Raw genomic sequence first — 18,111 nt, 5'->3', positions numbered from 1 at the left:
CAAGGAAGGAGGAGGCACTGGCCCATGTGACAGCACCGAAAAGCCTGCTGGGAGATGTAGTCAGACAGTGGTACACAGCAGGAAGTACAGGCAGAGTAATGTAATGGGCAGATGGGAGGAATGGTGCACCGGGGAAGCAGGAGAAATGACAGGGAACAACTGCAAGTAAGACCCAGATACTTTTTTCAGACACTCACCATATAGCCCCTTTAAAGGATAGTCCTGTCACGAACAACTAGACAACAAGCGGCCTATATACCGATTTTTGTAATATATTATGACTATAATGTAATATACAGTATCATGACTTCTAAGTTAGCCTTTTATATTTTCTGCAGGACATAACTTTTAAAAGCCCCAAAGGCTTTAAGGATTTGTGTGTTTCTTAAGCTGTATATTATTGGGTTCATCAGCGGCGTTCCCACAGTATACATCAGTGACAGGAGTTTGGATATACTAAGAGATTGTCCTTTAAGAACATAAACCCCAAATAAAGTTCCATAGAATATGGAGACCACAATGAGGTGGGAGCTACAGGTGGAGAAGGCTTTCTGTCTACCGGTACTGGATGGGATCCTGAGGATGACACAGATGATCCAACTATAGGACATTATGACTATTGTAAAGGGAACAATAAGAACAAGTATGGCGATCAACACAATCTCCACCTGGAAACTTCTAATATCTGAACACGATAGTTCTAGGATTGGAAGCAGGTCACAGAAGAAGTGGTCGATTGTATGTGCTCCACAATATTCTAACGTGGAGATTGATACCAGTTCTACCATCGAGATTAAGAAACTCAGTAACCAGTTCATGGTGATCAGTTTAAGACATACGCTATGATTCATGATGGTGGTGTAACTTAAGGGGTTACAGATAGCCAAATATCTGTCATAGGACATCACCGTCAGGAGAAGACACTCAGAACATTCAGAGCAGGCAAATATATAAAACTGTACAAAGCAGGTTGGAAAAGCAATGACCCCAACTTTATGGAGTAGAACATGGAACAATATAGGGACGATATCTATGGTCAGTAAGAGGTCTGCGATGGACAGCTGCATCAAGAAAAGGTACATGGGCCGATGGAGATCACGGCTGTATCTGACCAAAGTTACCAACAGGAGATTTTCAGACAGTGTAAGCAAGAAGATCAGGAGGAGAAGAGAAAAGTACAAGTAATTTAGATTTTGTGAACTATGGAATCCCAAGAGATGGATCAGAGAATCATTTTGTTGAAACATAGCCTGAAAAAAAAAATAATTATCAAAAGTATATATAGTATAATCCTGATAAGAGATGAGAGAACTTTTCAAAAGTTTAGCTTGGCAGGTTCATCCAAACCGAGCCTCAAATGAAGGGCTCTAGGGCTATGTTCACATATATATATAATGACCTGTGTGTCACGTAAGGAACCAGGAGAGACGACGATCATCATCTCAGCAATCAGTGAAGGTTGGCAGAGAAACGTTTAATCTTTTTATCATTCCACCCACAGGAATGTAGCAAACATTGGTCTTTGATCGCCTGAGATTTAAAAATAATGAAAGTCAATTATTTCTGACCGTTGTCCATAGACTTCAATGCAATTTACATTTAAAACAACGGCCGTTATTTATACATTGTGTGAGAATAGCCTAAAAAAAATAAAGAAATAAGCTTGGCTTATGATAAGACTGACCTGGCGCAGCTTGCTGCAGAGTATTATATGTGATTAGTGACGTTCTTGTCTCTTCATGTTTACAAGACCCTTAGGCTATGTTCACACAACGTAAGTTCAGTATTAATTATACATACAGATAGTATACACTCCGTCCGGGATCGCTAGCAGCCACACAAAAAAGTTTTTGTGCGGTCGCTATTCATTGCATAGCGGCCGCAGAAGTCGCATAGCGGGTCACAGAAGGGCCGGTGTCTTACGGCATGTGAACATAGCCTAATAGTAGATATTGCTATATGTGAGGAGAGAGGCTGCAACAATACTGTAAAAACAAAGAAGCACAATATGCAGAACAATAGCATAAAACGTTAATAAAATAATAAGGTGAAGAATAAGGATGTTACTTGTATAATATTTGACCTTATTGTAAATGTGGAGCTCAGAAATAAATGATGCAGATATAAGAAGACGGAACATGGACTGACGCAGATGTGAGAACTTGGCTGAGCGTCCCTGCTCTCGTTGGTTCAGTCTCCCCCCTCCACCTTTTATAGCTTTATGCAGAATGTTGTAAGACGGCGGGGAACACAGGGATCACGCTCTCCTGAGCTTTATTACATTAAATGGAAAATAATATAATAATATAATAGTTGAAACTTTACACTTTGTCCTAGAACTTTTCTTTCCTCTTTTTTCCCTCATATTTACATACATTATTTTAGTTGGGGGGGGAGACTGTAGTCCATTAAGTCAGTTACATTTTTTTATTAATGATTTACATTTTAATACATTTTTCAAATAATACAAACACAGCCAATAATCAACTGTGCAACAATACAATGTCATGCAACATCAGAACAATGTGTCGTAGTAAATCGCAAATGAAAACATCATTATGACATAATAACAAATAAGCGAACAAACAAAAAAAAAACATGTTCCACAGATCAAAATATTTTGTCATCACATTGATAACTAAGAGTGTATCCCAAATAATTTCAAACCCTTTAACCCTTTGAGGACCAGGCCCAAAATGACCCAGTGGACCGCGCAAATTTTGATCTTAGTGTTTCCGTTTTTCCCTCCTCCCCTTCTAAGAGCTCCAGCACTCTCAGTTTTCTATCTACAGGCCATGTAAGTGCTTGTTTGTTACAGGAATAGTTGTACTTTGTAATGGCGTCTTTCATTTTACCATAACATGTATGATGGAATCCCAAATATATTATTTATGAAGATATAAATTGGTGAAATCGTAAAAAAGAATGCAATATGGTAACGTTTGGGGGGTTCCTGTGTCTACGTAATGCACTATATGGTAACAGCGACATCACACTATTATTCTATAGGTCAGTCCGAACACAACCATATGCAGGTTACACAGATTCTCTAATGTTATATATTTTTTTTTATGAAATCCTCTTTTTTGGCAATTAAATATTAATAACATGGGCCTATTGTGACGCTTATAACGGTTTTATTTTTTCACCTACGGGGCTGTATAGGGCATCATTTTTTCCGCCATGATCTCTAGTTTTTATTAATATCATATTTGTGAAGATCGGATGTTTTGATCACATTTTATTGATTTTTTTTTAAAATATAATGTAACATAAAATCGGTAATCTGCGCACTTTTTTCCCTCTTTTCGTGTACGCCGTTCACTGATCACAATGAAGCTTCTTATATTTTAATAGATCGGACAATTACGCACGCTACGGTATATTATATGTTTATCTATTTATTTATTTTTATATGTTTTATTTATATTATGGGAAAGGGGGGTGATTACAACTTTTATTGGGGGAGGGGTTTTGGGGTAGTGTGTTAGTGTTTTGATCTTTTTTTTTTCCCCCTTTTGAAGTCCCTTTGGGGGACTTTTACATTCACTACTTGGATTTTTACACTGACCATTGCTATGCCATAGGCATAGCATTGATCAGTGTTATCGGCGATCTGCTCATTGAGCCTGCCTGTGCAGGCTCAGTGTAGCAGATCGCCGATCGGACCGCACGGAGGCAGGTAAGAGACCTCCGGCGGTCCGTTTCAACGATCGGGACCCCCGCAGTCACACTGTGGGGGTCCCGATCGGTAAGTGACAGGGGACTCCCCCTGTCACTTGCACTTAAACGCCGTGGTCGCGTTTAAGGGGTTAATGACACACGGCAGTGCGATCGCTGCAGCGTGTCATTACCGGTGAGGTCCCGGCTGCTCACTGCAGCCGGCCCCCACCTCCTATGAAGCGCGCTCCGCTCTGGAGCGCGCTTCATAGCCGGAGAAACTCCAAGGCCGTAGGGTTACGTCCAGGGTCGTCTGGGGACAGACTTCCATGACGTAACCCTACGTTCAGGGTCGTCTAGGGGTTAAGCTGGGTCCATCCACACTAATATTTCCCTGTTCCATGTTAATAGGCCTCTTTAGAAGAAAAAAAAGAATTGGGTCTTGACTTAAAGGAGAAGTCCGGCGAAAATTATTTTTTTATATGTTATTACTGATGGAAAGTTATACAATTTTGTAATGTACATTAATTATGGGAAATGCTCATATACTGCTATTTCCCTTAATTTAGTGTACCAGGAAGTGTTAGAATTCTCTCAGAAGCAGTGACGTCACGACGAAAGGTGTAATTCCTATGGAGTGTCCAGCAGGGGGCGCACTATATATAGAAGTCAATGAGTACCATTGACTTCTATATATAATGCGCCCCTGCTGGACACTCCATTGGAATTACAATGGATGTGTATGTAATGTAATATACAGTGTTTTTGATTGAATACATTTATGAAATACATTGGGGAGCAAGTGTCCTTGCTCCCCAAAGTATTCCATAAATGTAAGCAATCAGTACATCACAGTAAGCCCGCCGCTACTGAACGCCCGCCACTGCCGCCGCTGTGGACTACTCTAAACTACTACTCTCCCCACCTGCTCATAGCATGTGCAGGTGATGGGAGAGTAGTAGCCGGGTTATATGGCTGAGATCGCCGCCGCGATACTGCGCAGGGGGAGCCGCTCATCACTGCAGCTATCATCCCCCTCCGCTCCCCCTCCTGCTGCTTCCTTACTCTATGTGATAGCTGACTTCCTGCCCGGCCGCCGGCACGTGTGAACGGAGAGCGACGGCCGGGCGGGGAGTCAGCTATCACATAGAGTAAGGAAGCAGCAGGAGGAGGAGCGGAGGGGGATGATAGCTGCAGTGATGAGCGGCTCCCCCTGCGCAGTATCGCGGCGGCGATCTCAGCCATATAACCCGGCTACTACTCTCCCATCACCTGCACATGCTATGAGCAGGTGGGGAGAGTAGTAGTTGAGAGTAGTCCACAGCGGCGGCAGTGGCGGGCGTTCGGTAGCGGCGGGCGGCGGACTTACTGTTATGTACTGATTGCTTACATTTATGGAATACTTTAACCCTTTGAGGACCCGGCCCAAAATGACCCAGTGGACCGCGCAAATTTTGATCTTAGTGTTTCCGTTTTTCCCTCCTCCCCTTCTAAGAGCTCTAGCACTCTCAGTTTTTTATCTACAGGCCATGTAAGTGCTTGTTTTTTACAGGAATAGTTGTACTGTGTAATGGCGTCATTCATTTTACCATAACATGTATGATGGAATCCCAAATATATTATTTATGAAGATATAAATAGGTGAAATCGTAAAAAAGAATGCAATATGGTAACGTTTGGGGGGTTCCTGTGTCTACGTAATGCACTATATGGTAACAGCGACATGATACAATTATTCTATAGGTCAGTCCGAACACAACCATATGCAGGTTTACGCAGATTCTCTAATGTTATTTTTTTAAATGAAATCCTTTTTTTTGGCAATTAATTATAAATAAAATGGGACTATTGTGACGCTTATAACGGTTTTATTTTTTCACCTACGGGGCTGTATGGGGTGTCATTTTTTCCGCCATGATCTCTAGTTTTTATTAATACCATATTTGTGAAGATCGGACGTTTTGATCACTTTTTATTAATTTTTTTTATATATAATGTAACATAAAATCGGTAATCCGCGCACTTTTTTCCCTCTTGTCGTGTACGCCGTTTACCATTCGCAATGACGCTTGTTATATTTTAATAGATCGGACAATTACGCACGCTACGGTATATTATATGTTTATCTATTTATTTATTTTTATATGTTTTATTTATATAATGGGAAAGGGGGGTGATTTAGACTTTTATTGGGGGAGGGGTTTTGGGGTAGTGTGTTAGTGTTTTTAACTTTTTTTTTTTTACACATTTGAAGTCCCTTTGGGGGACTTGTACATACATTACTTTGATTTATACACTGATGAATGCTATGCCATAGGCATAGCATTGATCAGTGTTATCGGCGCTCTGCTCATTGAGCCTGCCTGTGCAGGCTCAGTGACCAGAGCGCCGATCGGACCGCACGGAGGCAGGTGAGAGACCTCCGGCGGCCCTTTTTACCGATCGGGACCCCCGCAGTCACACTGCGGGGGTCCCGATCGGTAAGTGACAGGGGACTCCCCCTGTCACTTACACTTAAACGCCGCGATCGCGGCGCGACCGCGGCGTTTAAGGGGTTAATGACACGCGGCAGCGCGATCGCTGCTGCGTGTCATTACCGGTGAGGTCCCGGCTGCTGATTGCAGCCGGCCCCCACCTGCTATGAAGCGCGCTCCGCTGCGGAGCGCGCTTCATAGCGGGAGAAACACCCAGGGCGTACAGTTACGCCCTAGGTCGTCTGGGGACAGACTTCCATGGCGTAACTATACGCCCTGGGTCGTCTAAGGGTTAAGGAGCAAGGACACTTGCTCCCCAAAGTATTTCATAAATGTATTCAATCAAAAACACTGTATATTACATTACATACACATCCATTGTAATTCCAATGGAGTGTCCAGCAGGGGCGCATTATATATAGAAGTCAATGGTATTCATTGACTTCTATATAAAGAGCGCCACCTGCTGGACACTCCATAGGAATTACACCTTTTGTCGTAACGTCACTGCTTCTGAGAGAATTCTAACACTTCCTGGTACACTAAATTAAGGGAAATAGCAGTATATGAGCATTTCCCATAATTAATGTACATTAGAAAATTGTATAACTTTCCATCAGTAATAACATATAAAAAAATAATTTTCGCCGGACTTCTCCTTTAAGGGGAAGGGGAACTTGGAGAACTTGAAGAACTTGAAGAACTAGGCCTTAACGTGAGGTTATAACTGTGAAGCCCAATAACAGTTCTCTCGGTATCCACTTGATGTACAGTCACACATCTAGACCTAGAACCGTCCAATTATGCCAAACCTTTTCAATTCTCATTAAGATGTTATTTGCCATAGCAATAGATTTTTCCATTCCGAAGTTATATTGTACCCATTCTTGGACTTCACCTAGAGACAGGACGGTGGCAGATTTCCAATTTAAAGCAATTGCATTCCTTGCTGCCATTAAAACGTGAATTAGAACCGTTAGGTCTTAACAAGGTAAATCGTCAGTGTCCAATGAGAGAAGTGCTAAGCTTGGTCCCCACGGTAAAGGGTAGTGCAGGATTGTGCAGAGGAAGACATGTATTTTGTCCCAGAAGGGTGTTATAATTGGACAATCCCACCAGATGTGCCTTATAGTGCCTATGCTTGTGTTGCAGCGCCAACACAAGGGGGGTGAAGAGGTAAAGATTTTTGCCAACCGGTGAGGCGTCATGTACTACCTATACAAGCCAGTTAACTTTTAGACCATGTTCCTACTTTTCCTTAGGTAAAGCATCTGTAAAACTGCATTTTAACTGGTGAAATACTTTGTTAAAACTAGAGTTGATGGACCCTCAAGCACGCTGGGGCCGTCCGAACCCGACTGTGCGGCATTGGATTACTGGTGGTTGTTGAAGTTGGATGCAATCCTAAGGCTGCCTGAAAAACATGGATACTCATATTGGCCATAGGCTATATCCATGATTTCCAGGACTCCTGCGGGCTGTATCTAATTTTTACAGTCACTCAACTCTAACACCCTTTGTTAACTGTCACAGACTACTGGAAATTAATACTTCCACCAAATGTACCCCTCCTATTACTATGGGCAGCGCCAAAGGTTTAGATTGGTTCTCTACATACTGTATCTTAACCTGCAGAAATGTAAGATTCCATCTTCTTTTAGTGATTCCATTTTACCCTATAGTTCCAGCCTTCTGCAAAAGTTCTTGTTACTGGCAAACTACCCCCCCCCCCCCCCCCCTTTCAAACTAGAAGAAAACATAAGACAGTGCTGCCCCCTGTCACCTACTTTGTGCTGGTGATGGAAACACTCTTCCTGTCAATCACAGCCCATATCTCAGATCAGGGTCTGACATCGGGAGAATATACCCATCCGATTCTGCCCTGAACTAACCCTGACAAAGTCCTTATGTTCACTCTATTTTCCAAAGTTTTGAAATCTTCAGGGGAAATGTAGTAGGGAAAAAGATGACTAACACTACTACTGAGTTAGGGAAATATGATGCTCCAACATATCCATATGCCAGATTATTGCTGTCCCGGCACATGATTCCTGCCCTTCAGCACCACATCACTCCTCATCACCATTGTGATAGGTTATAGCATCATTTCCCTCACTCTATAGTAGTGATAGTGATTATTTACAATACTAATTTGCCCTGAAGGAGACAATGTTTTGGAAGAAATGTGTTTGGTCATACTAGTAGGGTGACTATAGGGAGACTTTGTTAGCGCTAGCCCAAAGCAGGGTTAGTTCTTTTAGGCAGATGCCTTGGTGGCTACTAAACAAGCAAATATGGCAGAATTATGACATATGTGGTTCAATAGGAAGAGCCCAAACCCTAAAATAACTGCCACATTACTCTTCTCACCTGCATCCACAGATTAGCTAGACCCTGAGACGTTGACACTTTGTATTTGCTGTGGGGTATTTGGGGTAAATGGCAACAAGTTGAAGTAGCAGTACTGTTTTTTTTTTTTTTTTAATTCTTCCTCTCCCTGCAGGCTGGCACATATACTTACCAATGCTGATCGTCATCCCGCGGTGCGGTGATGTCACATGTCTTCAGACCAATTTTCCTTCTATAGGTCTGTTGAAGGCCAAAAGTCGGGGTCTTAATGCATCTTTATAACAGTGCTCTATTATAGATGCACTGGAGACCCTGACATCCGGTCTACTGAGCTGAAGCTGAAGAGGTCACATGGTCTCAGCAGGATCCGTGCTGCACCATAGGACCGAAACAAAGTGGAACAAACACTGGACACGGATCATCATTGGTAAGTATATATCCCAGCCTGCAGCACCCAGCCTGGAGGGAAGAATAAAAAAAATTGACTACTTATTTAGGATTTAACACAGAGTTTTCCCTTATGTATTGCATCAATCAATCTAAAACCAAACACAAGAATAGGGTTGAGAAAGGTAAGTAAAGATTTAATAATAATAATAATAATAATAATAATAATAATAATAATAATATTTATTTGTATAGCGCCAACAGATTCCGCAGCGAGATATATATATATATATATATATATATATATATATATATATATATATATATATATTTATTACAGAGGTTCCTGCTCATTGGAGCTTACAGACTACAACTGGGGTTGACACCAGGCACAAGTGTTTTTTTGTCGATAATCCAGCCATTGTACACAGTTGGAAAGAACAGGATGAGCCAGTAACAACGCTGATGTCTGATTGCGAGTAAACGAATAGAGTGCAGGAACCATCAGAGATATAGAGTGAGGGGACAACAGAAGGGGGAACAAGTTTAGGGAATGTCATAAGCCTGAAGAGATGAGACTTCAGGGCACGCTTGAAACTGTGAGTATTAGGAATGAGTCTGAGATCTTTGTGTAGGGTGTTCCAGAGAACTGGTGCAGCACGAGAAAAGTCTTGGAAAGTCTGCAGAAATGTAAGATTCCATCTCCTTTTAGTGATTCGGGGAGTGGGAGGTTCTGATTATAGAAGATGTTCGTGTGAGATCATTAGCAGAATGCAGAGCATGGGAAGGATGGTAGATGGAGATGAGGGAGGAGATGTATGGAGGGTAGAGTTGTGGAGATGAGAGAGGAGATGTACAGAGGGGTAGAGTTGCAGAGATGAGAGAGGAGATGTACAGAGGGGTAGAGTTGTGGAGATGAGAGAGGAGATGTACAGAGGGGTAGAGTTGCAGAGATGAGAGAGGAGATGTATGGAGGGGTAGAGTTGTGGAGATGAGAGAGGAGATGTACAGAGGGGTAGAGTTGTGGAGATGAGAGAGGAGATGTACAGAGGGGTAGAGTTGCAGAGATGAGAGAGGAGAGAGGAGATGTACAGAGGGGTAGAGTTGTGGAGATGAGAGAGGAGATGTACAGAGGGGTAGAGTTGTGGAGATGAGAGAGGAGATGTACGGAGGGCAGAGTTGTGGAGATGAGAGAGGAGATGTACGGAGGGGTAGAGTTGTGGAGATGAGAGAGGAGATGTATGGAGGGGTAGAGTTGTGGAGATGAGGGAGGAGATGTATGGAGGGCAGAGTTGTGGAGATGAGAGAGGAGATGTACGGAGGGGTAGAGTTGTGGAGATGAGGAAGGAGATGTATGGAGGCCAGAGTTGTGGAGATGAGAGAGGAGATGTACGGAGGGGTAGAGTTGTGGAGATGAGGGAGGAGATGTATGGAGGGCAGAGTTGTGGAGATGAGGGAGGAGATGTATGGAGGGCAGAGTTGTGGAGATGAGGGAGGAAATGTATGGAGGGCAGAGTTGTGGAGATGAGGGAGGAGATGTATGGAGGGCAGAGTTGTGGAGATGAGTGAGGAGATGTATGGAGGGCAGAGTTGTGGAGATGAGGGAGGAGATGTATGGAGGGCAGAGTTGTGGAGATGAGAGAGGAGATGTACGGAGGGGTAGAGTTGTGGAGATGAGGGAGGAGATGTATGGAGGGCAGAGTTGTGGAGATGAGGGAGGAGATGTATGGAGGGCAGAGTTGTGGAGATGAGGGAGGAGATGTATGGAGGGCAGAGTTGTGGAGATGAGGGAGGAGATGTATGGAGGGCAGAGTTGTGGAGATGAGGGAGGAGATGTATGGAGGGCAGAGTTGTGGAGATGAGGGAGGAGATGTATGGAGGGCAGAGTTGTGGAGATGAGGGAGGAGATGTATGGAGGGCAGAGTTGTGGAGATGAGGGAGGAGATGTATGGAGGGCAGAGTTGTGGAGATGAGGGAGGAGATGTATGGAGGGCAGAGTTGTGGAGAGCTTTATGGGTGAGGGTGAGGAGTTTGAAGTGAATTCTGGACTTAATGGGTAACCAGTGCAGTGACTGGCACAGAGTGGAGATGTCATTGTAACAGATGGAAAAAAAGAGGAGTCTGGCTGCTGCGTTAAGGATAGACTGGAGAGGGAAGAGCTTAGAGAAAGGAAAACCGATTATTAGAGAGTTACAGTAGTCAAGACGGGAGTGGATCAGGGCGACAGTCAGAGTCTGATCGATGTCACTGGTGAGAAATGTGCAGATTCTGGATATGTTTTTGAGATGTAGGTGACAGGATTGTGCAAGAGCTTGGATATAGGGAGTGAAGGGTAGATCAGAATCTAGCATAATCCCTAGACATCAAGCTTGATGCACAGGAGTGATGTTAGTACCACAGACTGAGAGTGGGTGGTCTTGTTGGTTAGAGGGAGGGAATATGAGAAGTTCAGTTTTAGAAAGGTTGAGTTTGAGAAATAGAGAGGTAATAGTGTTAGAGAGCGCAGATAGACAGTCACTGGTATTTTGCAGGAAGACAAGAGTGACATCACAGGAAGAAGTATATAGCTGGATGTCATCAGCATAAAGATGGTATTAAAGACCAAACCTGCTGATGGTCTGTCCGATAGGGGCTGTAAAGAGGGAGAAGAGGATAGGACCCAGGACCGATCCCTGGGAAACCCCAACAGTAAGAGGTTGGGGAGAGGAAGTAGAGCCAAAAAAGGATACACTGAAAGATTGGTCAGAGAGGTAGGAAGAAAACCAGGAGAGAACAGAGTCCTTAAGACCAAGAAAGCGGAGAACGGAGAGGAGGAGCTGGTGGTCCACAGTATCAAAAGCTGCTCAGAGATCCAGGAGCATCAGCAAGTAATAGTTTTCTTGTGACCTGGCCTTCAGGAGGTTGTTTACCACCTTTGTGAGAGCAGTTTCCGTGGAGTGAAGGGATCAGAAGCCGGACTGTAGAGGGTCAAGAAGAGATTTTGCAGAGAGATAGCAGGTTAGGCGAGAATAGACCAGACGTTCCAGGAGTTTGGAAATGAAGGTGGGATGGCAAACAGGTCGATAGGTCGAAGATTTATTTAATGGGATATATATATATATATATATATATATATATATATATATATATACAGTAATTAAAGGGGTTTGGGACTGAAATGCCCTAATTCCTTTGTTGTAAATGGAGTCATGTGTCGTCACATTCCAGTACTTGACTCTTTCCGGCAGCTCCATTGTCAGGATGGTATCTTTGCGGAGCGTTATGCGTCCCTCTGCTCGTGCTGTTTGGCCGAGAAGGCACTGATTTTCTTGTATCCTGTTTCTGTGTTTTGTTTTGCTGTGTGTGAACTATGGTTTATTGCTCACCTGGGTTGGGAGACATACCCGACTTCACCTGCTGAGTTCTGTCTGGCCATGTCAGGGTTAATCTGTGTTCTGGTTCTTCTGTGACTGACAGGTCATCCTGCCAGTGTATCTGTCTTGTTCTCAGGTGTCTGTGCTTGGAGATCAGGGGGATGGTCCAATTACATTCTGGACCAGAGCCCTGGCCTCCTATATAACAAACCTCAGTCTGTGCACTTATTGCTGGTTATTGACTTGTCTCTGCCCGCTTGTATCTTCTGTGTTTTTGCTATGCCTGATCTTTGCCTTATTCCTTGACCTCCCTTGCTTGCCGCTTGCCCTTGACCATATTGCCTGGACTTTGACTACGTTTATAGGATTGTGATTTTGTACTTTTGCTGCCCGATTGTTGTGACCCGGACTATTTACTATTCTTCATTGTGTTGTGTCTGTCTGTCTTGTCTTTGTGTTCCACCTAGTCAGTGCAGGGACCATCGCCAAGTTGCTCGCTGCCATCTTAGGGCGGATTGGGGCAAGTAGGTAGAGGACAGTGGGCGGGGCTGAGCTTAGGGCTCACTGTCTTGTCTTGTCCTGCTGACCGGTTCCTGACATCCATAGAGAATGAGCTGCAGGTCATGTGCCAACTCATGGCTCACTTCTCAAACTTTTCCCCTATCCTGTGGGTTAAATCAGAAAACCCCTTTAATACTTCTCTGCTCATGTTTTCTTATTGAATCTCATACATTTACATAGTTACATAGTTAATACGGTTGAAAAAAGACACATGTCCATCAAGTTCAACCAAGGAGGGGATGGATACAGGGAAGGGGGAGGGGTGATAGGTTCTATACATATGCATCTATATTATTTTGGTCTAAGAACTTGTCTAGCCCTGTTTTGAAGCCCTCTACTGTTTTTGCTGTGACCAGATCCTGTGGTAGACTGTTCCACAGATTCACAGTTCTCATGGTAAAGAAGGCTTGTCGCCTCCGGAGATTGAACCTTTTTTTCTCCAGGTGGAGGCAGTGCCCCCTTGTCCTTTGAGGGGGTTTTACCTGGAAGATCTTTTCCCCATATTTCTTGTAGGGGCCATTTATATAATTAAATAAATTAATCATATCTCCCCTTAAACGTCTCTTCTCCAGACTAAACAAATGTAATTCTTTTAATCTCTCCTCATAACTAAGATGCTCCATTCCCCTTATTAGTTTAGTTGCCCGTCTTTGTACCCTCTCCAGCTCTAGAACATCTTTTTTATGAATCGGATTCCAAAACTGGACGGCATACTCCAGATGAGGACGCACCAAAGCTTTATAAAGCGGTAATATTATATCCCTGTCCCGTGAGTCCATGCCTGTTTTAATGCATGACAATATCCTGCTGGCCTTAGAAGCAGCTGACTGACATTGTGTGCTGTTCTGTAGTCTATTATCTATAAGTACACCCAGATCCTTCTCCATCAGCGACTCTCCCAGAGTAACTCCCCCCAGGACATATGATGCATGTGGGTTATTAGTACCCAGGTGCATAACTTTACATTTATCCACATTGAACCTCATTTGCCAAGTGGACGCCCAAAAAATTTATCCAAAGATTATGATGTTTTATAAGTCACTGGTGATTTTTTGCAATATTATTAAGGTAATTGATGAATTTTTCAATCACTTTCTGTAAATCTTTGTTTCGAAGACTGTATATTATGGGATTCATCAGTGGAGTCACCACAGTGTATAACAGGGACAGGTATTTGGTAATGTTCCAAGACTGGTTTCTGTTGGGAACCAAGTAAACACAAAGAAGAGTCCCATAGTACATGGACACTACCCCCAAGTGAGCGCTGCAGGTGGAGAAAGCCTTGTGCCTCCCAGTTGTAGATGGGATTTGTAGAATGGTGAAAATAATATAGGTATATGAAATAATGATGATGAAGAAGGGGATGACCACCAACAAGGCGCTCAGTGTTGTGACTTCTATCTCAACCACAGTGATGTCCGAGCAGGAAAGCTGAAGTATGGGATCAAGATCGCAGAAGAAGTGATCAATTCGGTTGGGTCCACAAAAGTTGAGCTTAGTTATAGTTAGAGTGTGAATCAATACAACGCAGGCACTTATCATCCAAGTCACCATAACCATTCTACGGCAAAACTGGTGAGTCATGATATACGGATAGTGCAGAGGTTGGCAAATGGCTAGATATCTATCGTAACACATCACAGTGAGAAGAAGACAATCGGCAGTCTCTGAGACATCAAAGAAATAGAACTGAGCCATGCAGTCCGTAAAAGATATAATGTTGTCCTTCACCACCACCGCATGGAGAATATTAGGAAGAATATCGGTGGCCAATAAGATGTCTGATACAGAGAGATGTGTGAGGAAAAAGTACATTGGGGTGTGCAGGTTCCTGCTGTAAGACACCAGGGCGATGATAACAAGGTTCCCACAAAGTGTCACAAAATAAACCACAAAGAAAAGGAAGAACACTATAAACGTTACTCTGTGGGTGCCCTGGAACCCCAAGAGATGGACCACAGTGATGGCAGTGACATTCATTCCCTGCATTATCTGGAATGAATAGAGAAATTCATAATATTGGATGAAACATCCTTGAAGTACAGATGTTCTTTGCTTCTCTGTAATGTCAGTATATCCTATAATGTATGGTGTGACTTTTCACAACAAAACAACCTCCCGACCTAAGTTTACGCACTGGGTTAGTCCATGTATAGATCCCTAGTGATTGTTATGTAAATGAAGTTCTTTGTGTGTTCCAATAGCCTGTCTTGATTTTGTGTTGAAAAGTTTTTAAGAGCGATTGCAATCCTTATCTAAAGGAAAGGTAAGAATGGACACATTTATATAACAATAGGAGCTCATGTACACAGCAGTAACACACCTCTAATACTACAGTGGCTTATACAGTAAAGAATAAGACCTCTGCTCTAATTCTGTGTACCTCTAATTTCATTATGGAATGATCCATTGAACCCCATATCAACAGAAGTATATGAAGCATTGATATATAGGTGACAAATACCTGTACAAGGCCAAGTGAGAAGGTGAATATAAACTTAAATATATGCCGATATCAGTGTAATTCAACCAGAGTCCACATCCAGCTTTCGTACAGAAGTTGTAAAGAAGATGATCAGTAGGGAGAAATCTTCTGAACTAGGCAGATGTTCCTGCCGGTAACACTGCACACAAGTTCACACAGTTCAGTTTTCCGTGGCAATGAAGGATTCTTAGTGACGTCACTCTCCTTAGGTATGAATCCTAGTGCAAGCCAAAAGATATCGATATCTTATATGAAGCATTGGTTTTAGGGAATACATGTATTCATTTGACTATAGTGCTGCGTTCTGAGTTATGTAAATTCTGTATAGTGCAATAGAGGTTGAGTGCCAGTGTTCATGAGTCCTTATATAGAGATTAAGGCCTCGTGCACACAGCACCAGCAGCATAGATATAGAGAGAGTGCAGAGGAGGCAGCAGCTCGAAGGCCAGAGGGGTCCAAGGCTTGTGCGCCATATGACAGGACATCAGCATATGGCTATGTTCCCACTTCAGGATAGTATCGCTAAATGTCCCTATTTAGCTTCATTGTGAGGAAGTTTCGCCATAATATGGAATCTAATGGAAATAGTTTGGGAATATTTAAATCAGAATTTCAGATTATTACCCCTTCTCCTTTTCTAACAGCTACAAGTGTGAAAAAAATACACAAAACGAACAATATAATATTTAAAAATCTGAAATGAAATTATTCTGCCCGTCCCCTGAATGTAAAAAACATTGTACAATAAAATGTCCCATACTGGATTCTGATCTGATGTGAAGCCTAATGCTTTTAGGGATTTTTTTTTTCTAAGCAATGGCATCGACTATTACACAATCTAAACTGACTCTTCAATAGTCTCCTGTCAGAAGAGGAAAAAAAATCAATTGAGGGCGGAAGTTTAAAAAAAATAAAAAATAACAAAGCTCACCTTTATGTGACGTGAACAGTTTGTTAGAAATGAAATTCTTTTGTTAATGTTTTTGAGCGTGATAATGATAGCGATCTTCTATGACACCCCGTACAATGTGTCTCCCTATTTATACATCCTGCTCATAACTGGGAATATGAATCAGCTCATGGGGATTATTATATCCTTAATCTATAAAATAAGATATACAGGATGCTTAATGATTTGAAAGGAAAAAAAGGAGGAAAAATAACAATGTCAAATCACAGAAGAAGCCAATGTAAAAATCAAACAATCCAGAAGACAAACACTTGGCACTACCACTAAACTCTCGAACCCCTAAACTCTGGAAGTTTCTAACCGGTGTATGAAGAGTTAACAGTATGAGCAGAAGTTGTAGTACTCAGTGACACAAACACAAGATGAACAAGCAAACTAGTGCGTAAAAAAGTAAAGGAGCCGGGACAACCAACCAGTCTGAGAAGTATTCTTACTTTATTCGATATTCAAGTAGAAACAAAGTAGTCAATGATGGGTGAGGGAGAACAAACACACATTTTGTGCGCTAGACGCACTTCACCTGGCAGACGCTCAGCCAAATGAAGTACCCCTAATGCACAAAATGATTGTCGCTGTAGTGCATGCATGTGTGTTTGTCCTCCTTCACCCACCATTGACTACTTAGTTTCTACATGCATATTGAATAAAGTAAGACTGGTTGGTTGCCGTGATTCCTTTACTACTTTACAGACAAGAGACAAGTCAATCTCTCAGACCACAGTTCTAAGGTTGTAAGATACATACCTACTACTACTACTACTACTACTACTACTACTACTACTACTACTAATAATAATAATAATAATAATAATAATAATAATAATTAATTAATTATATGAAGCCAACATTTTTCACAGTGCTATACAATTATAAGGGTAAAACATTGATGACTGGCCATAGGAGCTTACAATTATTGAGTTCCTTGTCTGTAAAAGGGGCTATGTGAAGCTTATCGGAGACAGCACAGTAATTTACTCACTGTACACAGTACTCAAGCAGGATTTACTCAATTCAGCTCAGTCTCTTGTGACCAGGAATACCATCACTGACTACACAAAAAACTATCAGCAGGCTTAGCTCCAATGTGGCAGTGCTAGTCACTTGGATGTCACTGATGTCTCGGATAGTCTTTCCTAATGTACCAGGAGTCCTCTTGCCTATGGCATCTTGTACAGTTAAATTTGGTTAAATTCTTTCTGTGGTTGGCACTAGGCACAAACTATGGCGGGAACCCTACAAAAAGGTATGTGTGGCGGAAGAGTCCCGGCTCAGCTATTGCCTCTCCAGTCTTGACAATTTTGGATGTAGTCCTGGGTAAAATCTTTTAGAACCTAGCAAGCTGCTGTGATCACCACAGTCCCAGCCTGAATCTGTCTTTGATAAAACCTGGGCCGGGTTTTTATATGTTTTTATAGTCTTCCTTCTCCTGCTTCTAGCAAATGTTAACTGGGCCTTGGAAACTAAGTAGGCCTAATCCTTTTTTACAGAGCCTAAAAAGTTTAGGTGTGGCACACTTCTCTGGTCATGGCCAGACTGGTTAAAATGATCCTGCCCTCTGAGGAGGGAGGGTTGGACTTGCAGTGATTGGTTCTCATCTGAAAAAGTGTTGATTATGGGAATAAATCACAGAGATGCAAACTAAATTTAACTTTTATTACAATTCTTTAAAAATGTAATTGCTTAAATGTAATGCTCTAGTGATTATTAGGCCATCACTAAAGGCTGCAGTCTAGTAGAAGACAGACATGGAATGGGAAAGGGTAAGAGCAAAATCCTGAACAATGAGAGCACCCTTCATCTTGACAGGTATTCTGCTTCTCTACACTAAGCAACTATGAGTATCGATTGCTTATTAGTGTTTAGCCTTCAGGG

General features: G+C 42.4%; 2 protein-coding genes across 2 annotated transcripts; both read right to left on the bottom strand.

Moving 5' to 3' along the window:
• Nucleotides 1–323: 323 nt before the first annotated feature.
• LOC138785622 (olfactory receptor 10A7-like) lies at nucleotides 324–1,082 on the bottom strand. Its single transcript, XM_069961764.1, has one exon. The coding sequence runs from the start codon at nucleotides 1,080–1,082 to the stop codon at nucleotides 324–326; it is 759 nt and encodes a 252-aa protein (XP_069817865.1).
• A 12,740-nt stretch (nucleotides 1,083–13,822) lies between these two features.
• Nucleotides 13,823–14,773, bottom strand: LOC138785615 (olfactory receptor 11L1-like). Its single transcript, XM_069961751.1, has one exon. The coding sequence runs from the start codon at nucleotides 14,771–14,773 to the stop codon at nucleotides 13,823–13,825; it is 951 nt and encodes a 316-aa protein (XP_069817852.1).
• Between the last annotated feature and the right edge of the window lie 3,338 nt (nucleotides 14,774–18,111).

The sequence above is a fragment of the Dendropsophus ebraccatus genome, chromosome 1 (assembly GCF_027789765.1).
Source record: "Dendropsophus ebraccatus isolate aDenEbr1 chromosome 1, aDenEbr1.pat, whole genome shotgun sequence".
NCBI classification, from domain to species: Eukaryota; Metazoa; Chordata; class Amphibia; order Anura; family Hylidae; genus Dendropsophus; species Dendropsophus ebraccatus.
The sequence above is the reverse complement of the archived record's forward strand: the minus strand, read 5'-3'. Positions and strand labels throughout refer to the sequence as shown.

Coding starts and splice junctions, on each gene's coding strand:
- LOC138785615 (XM_069961751.1), bottom strand. CDS start 14,773: ATGCAGGGAATGAATGTCACTGCCATCACTGTGGTCCATCTCTTGGGG.
- LOC138785622 (XM_069961764.1), bottom strand. CDS start 1,082: ATGTACCTTTTCTTGATGCAGCTGTCCATCGCAGACCTCTTACTGACC.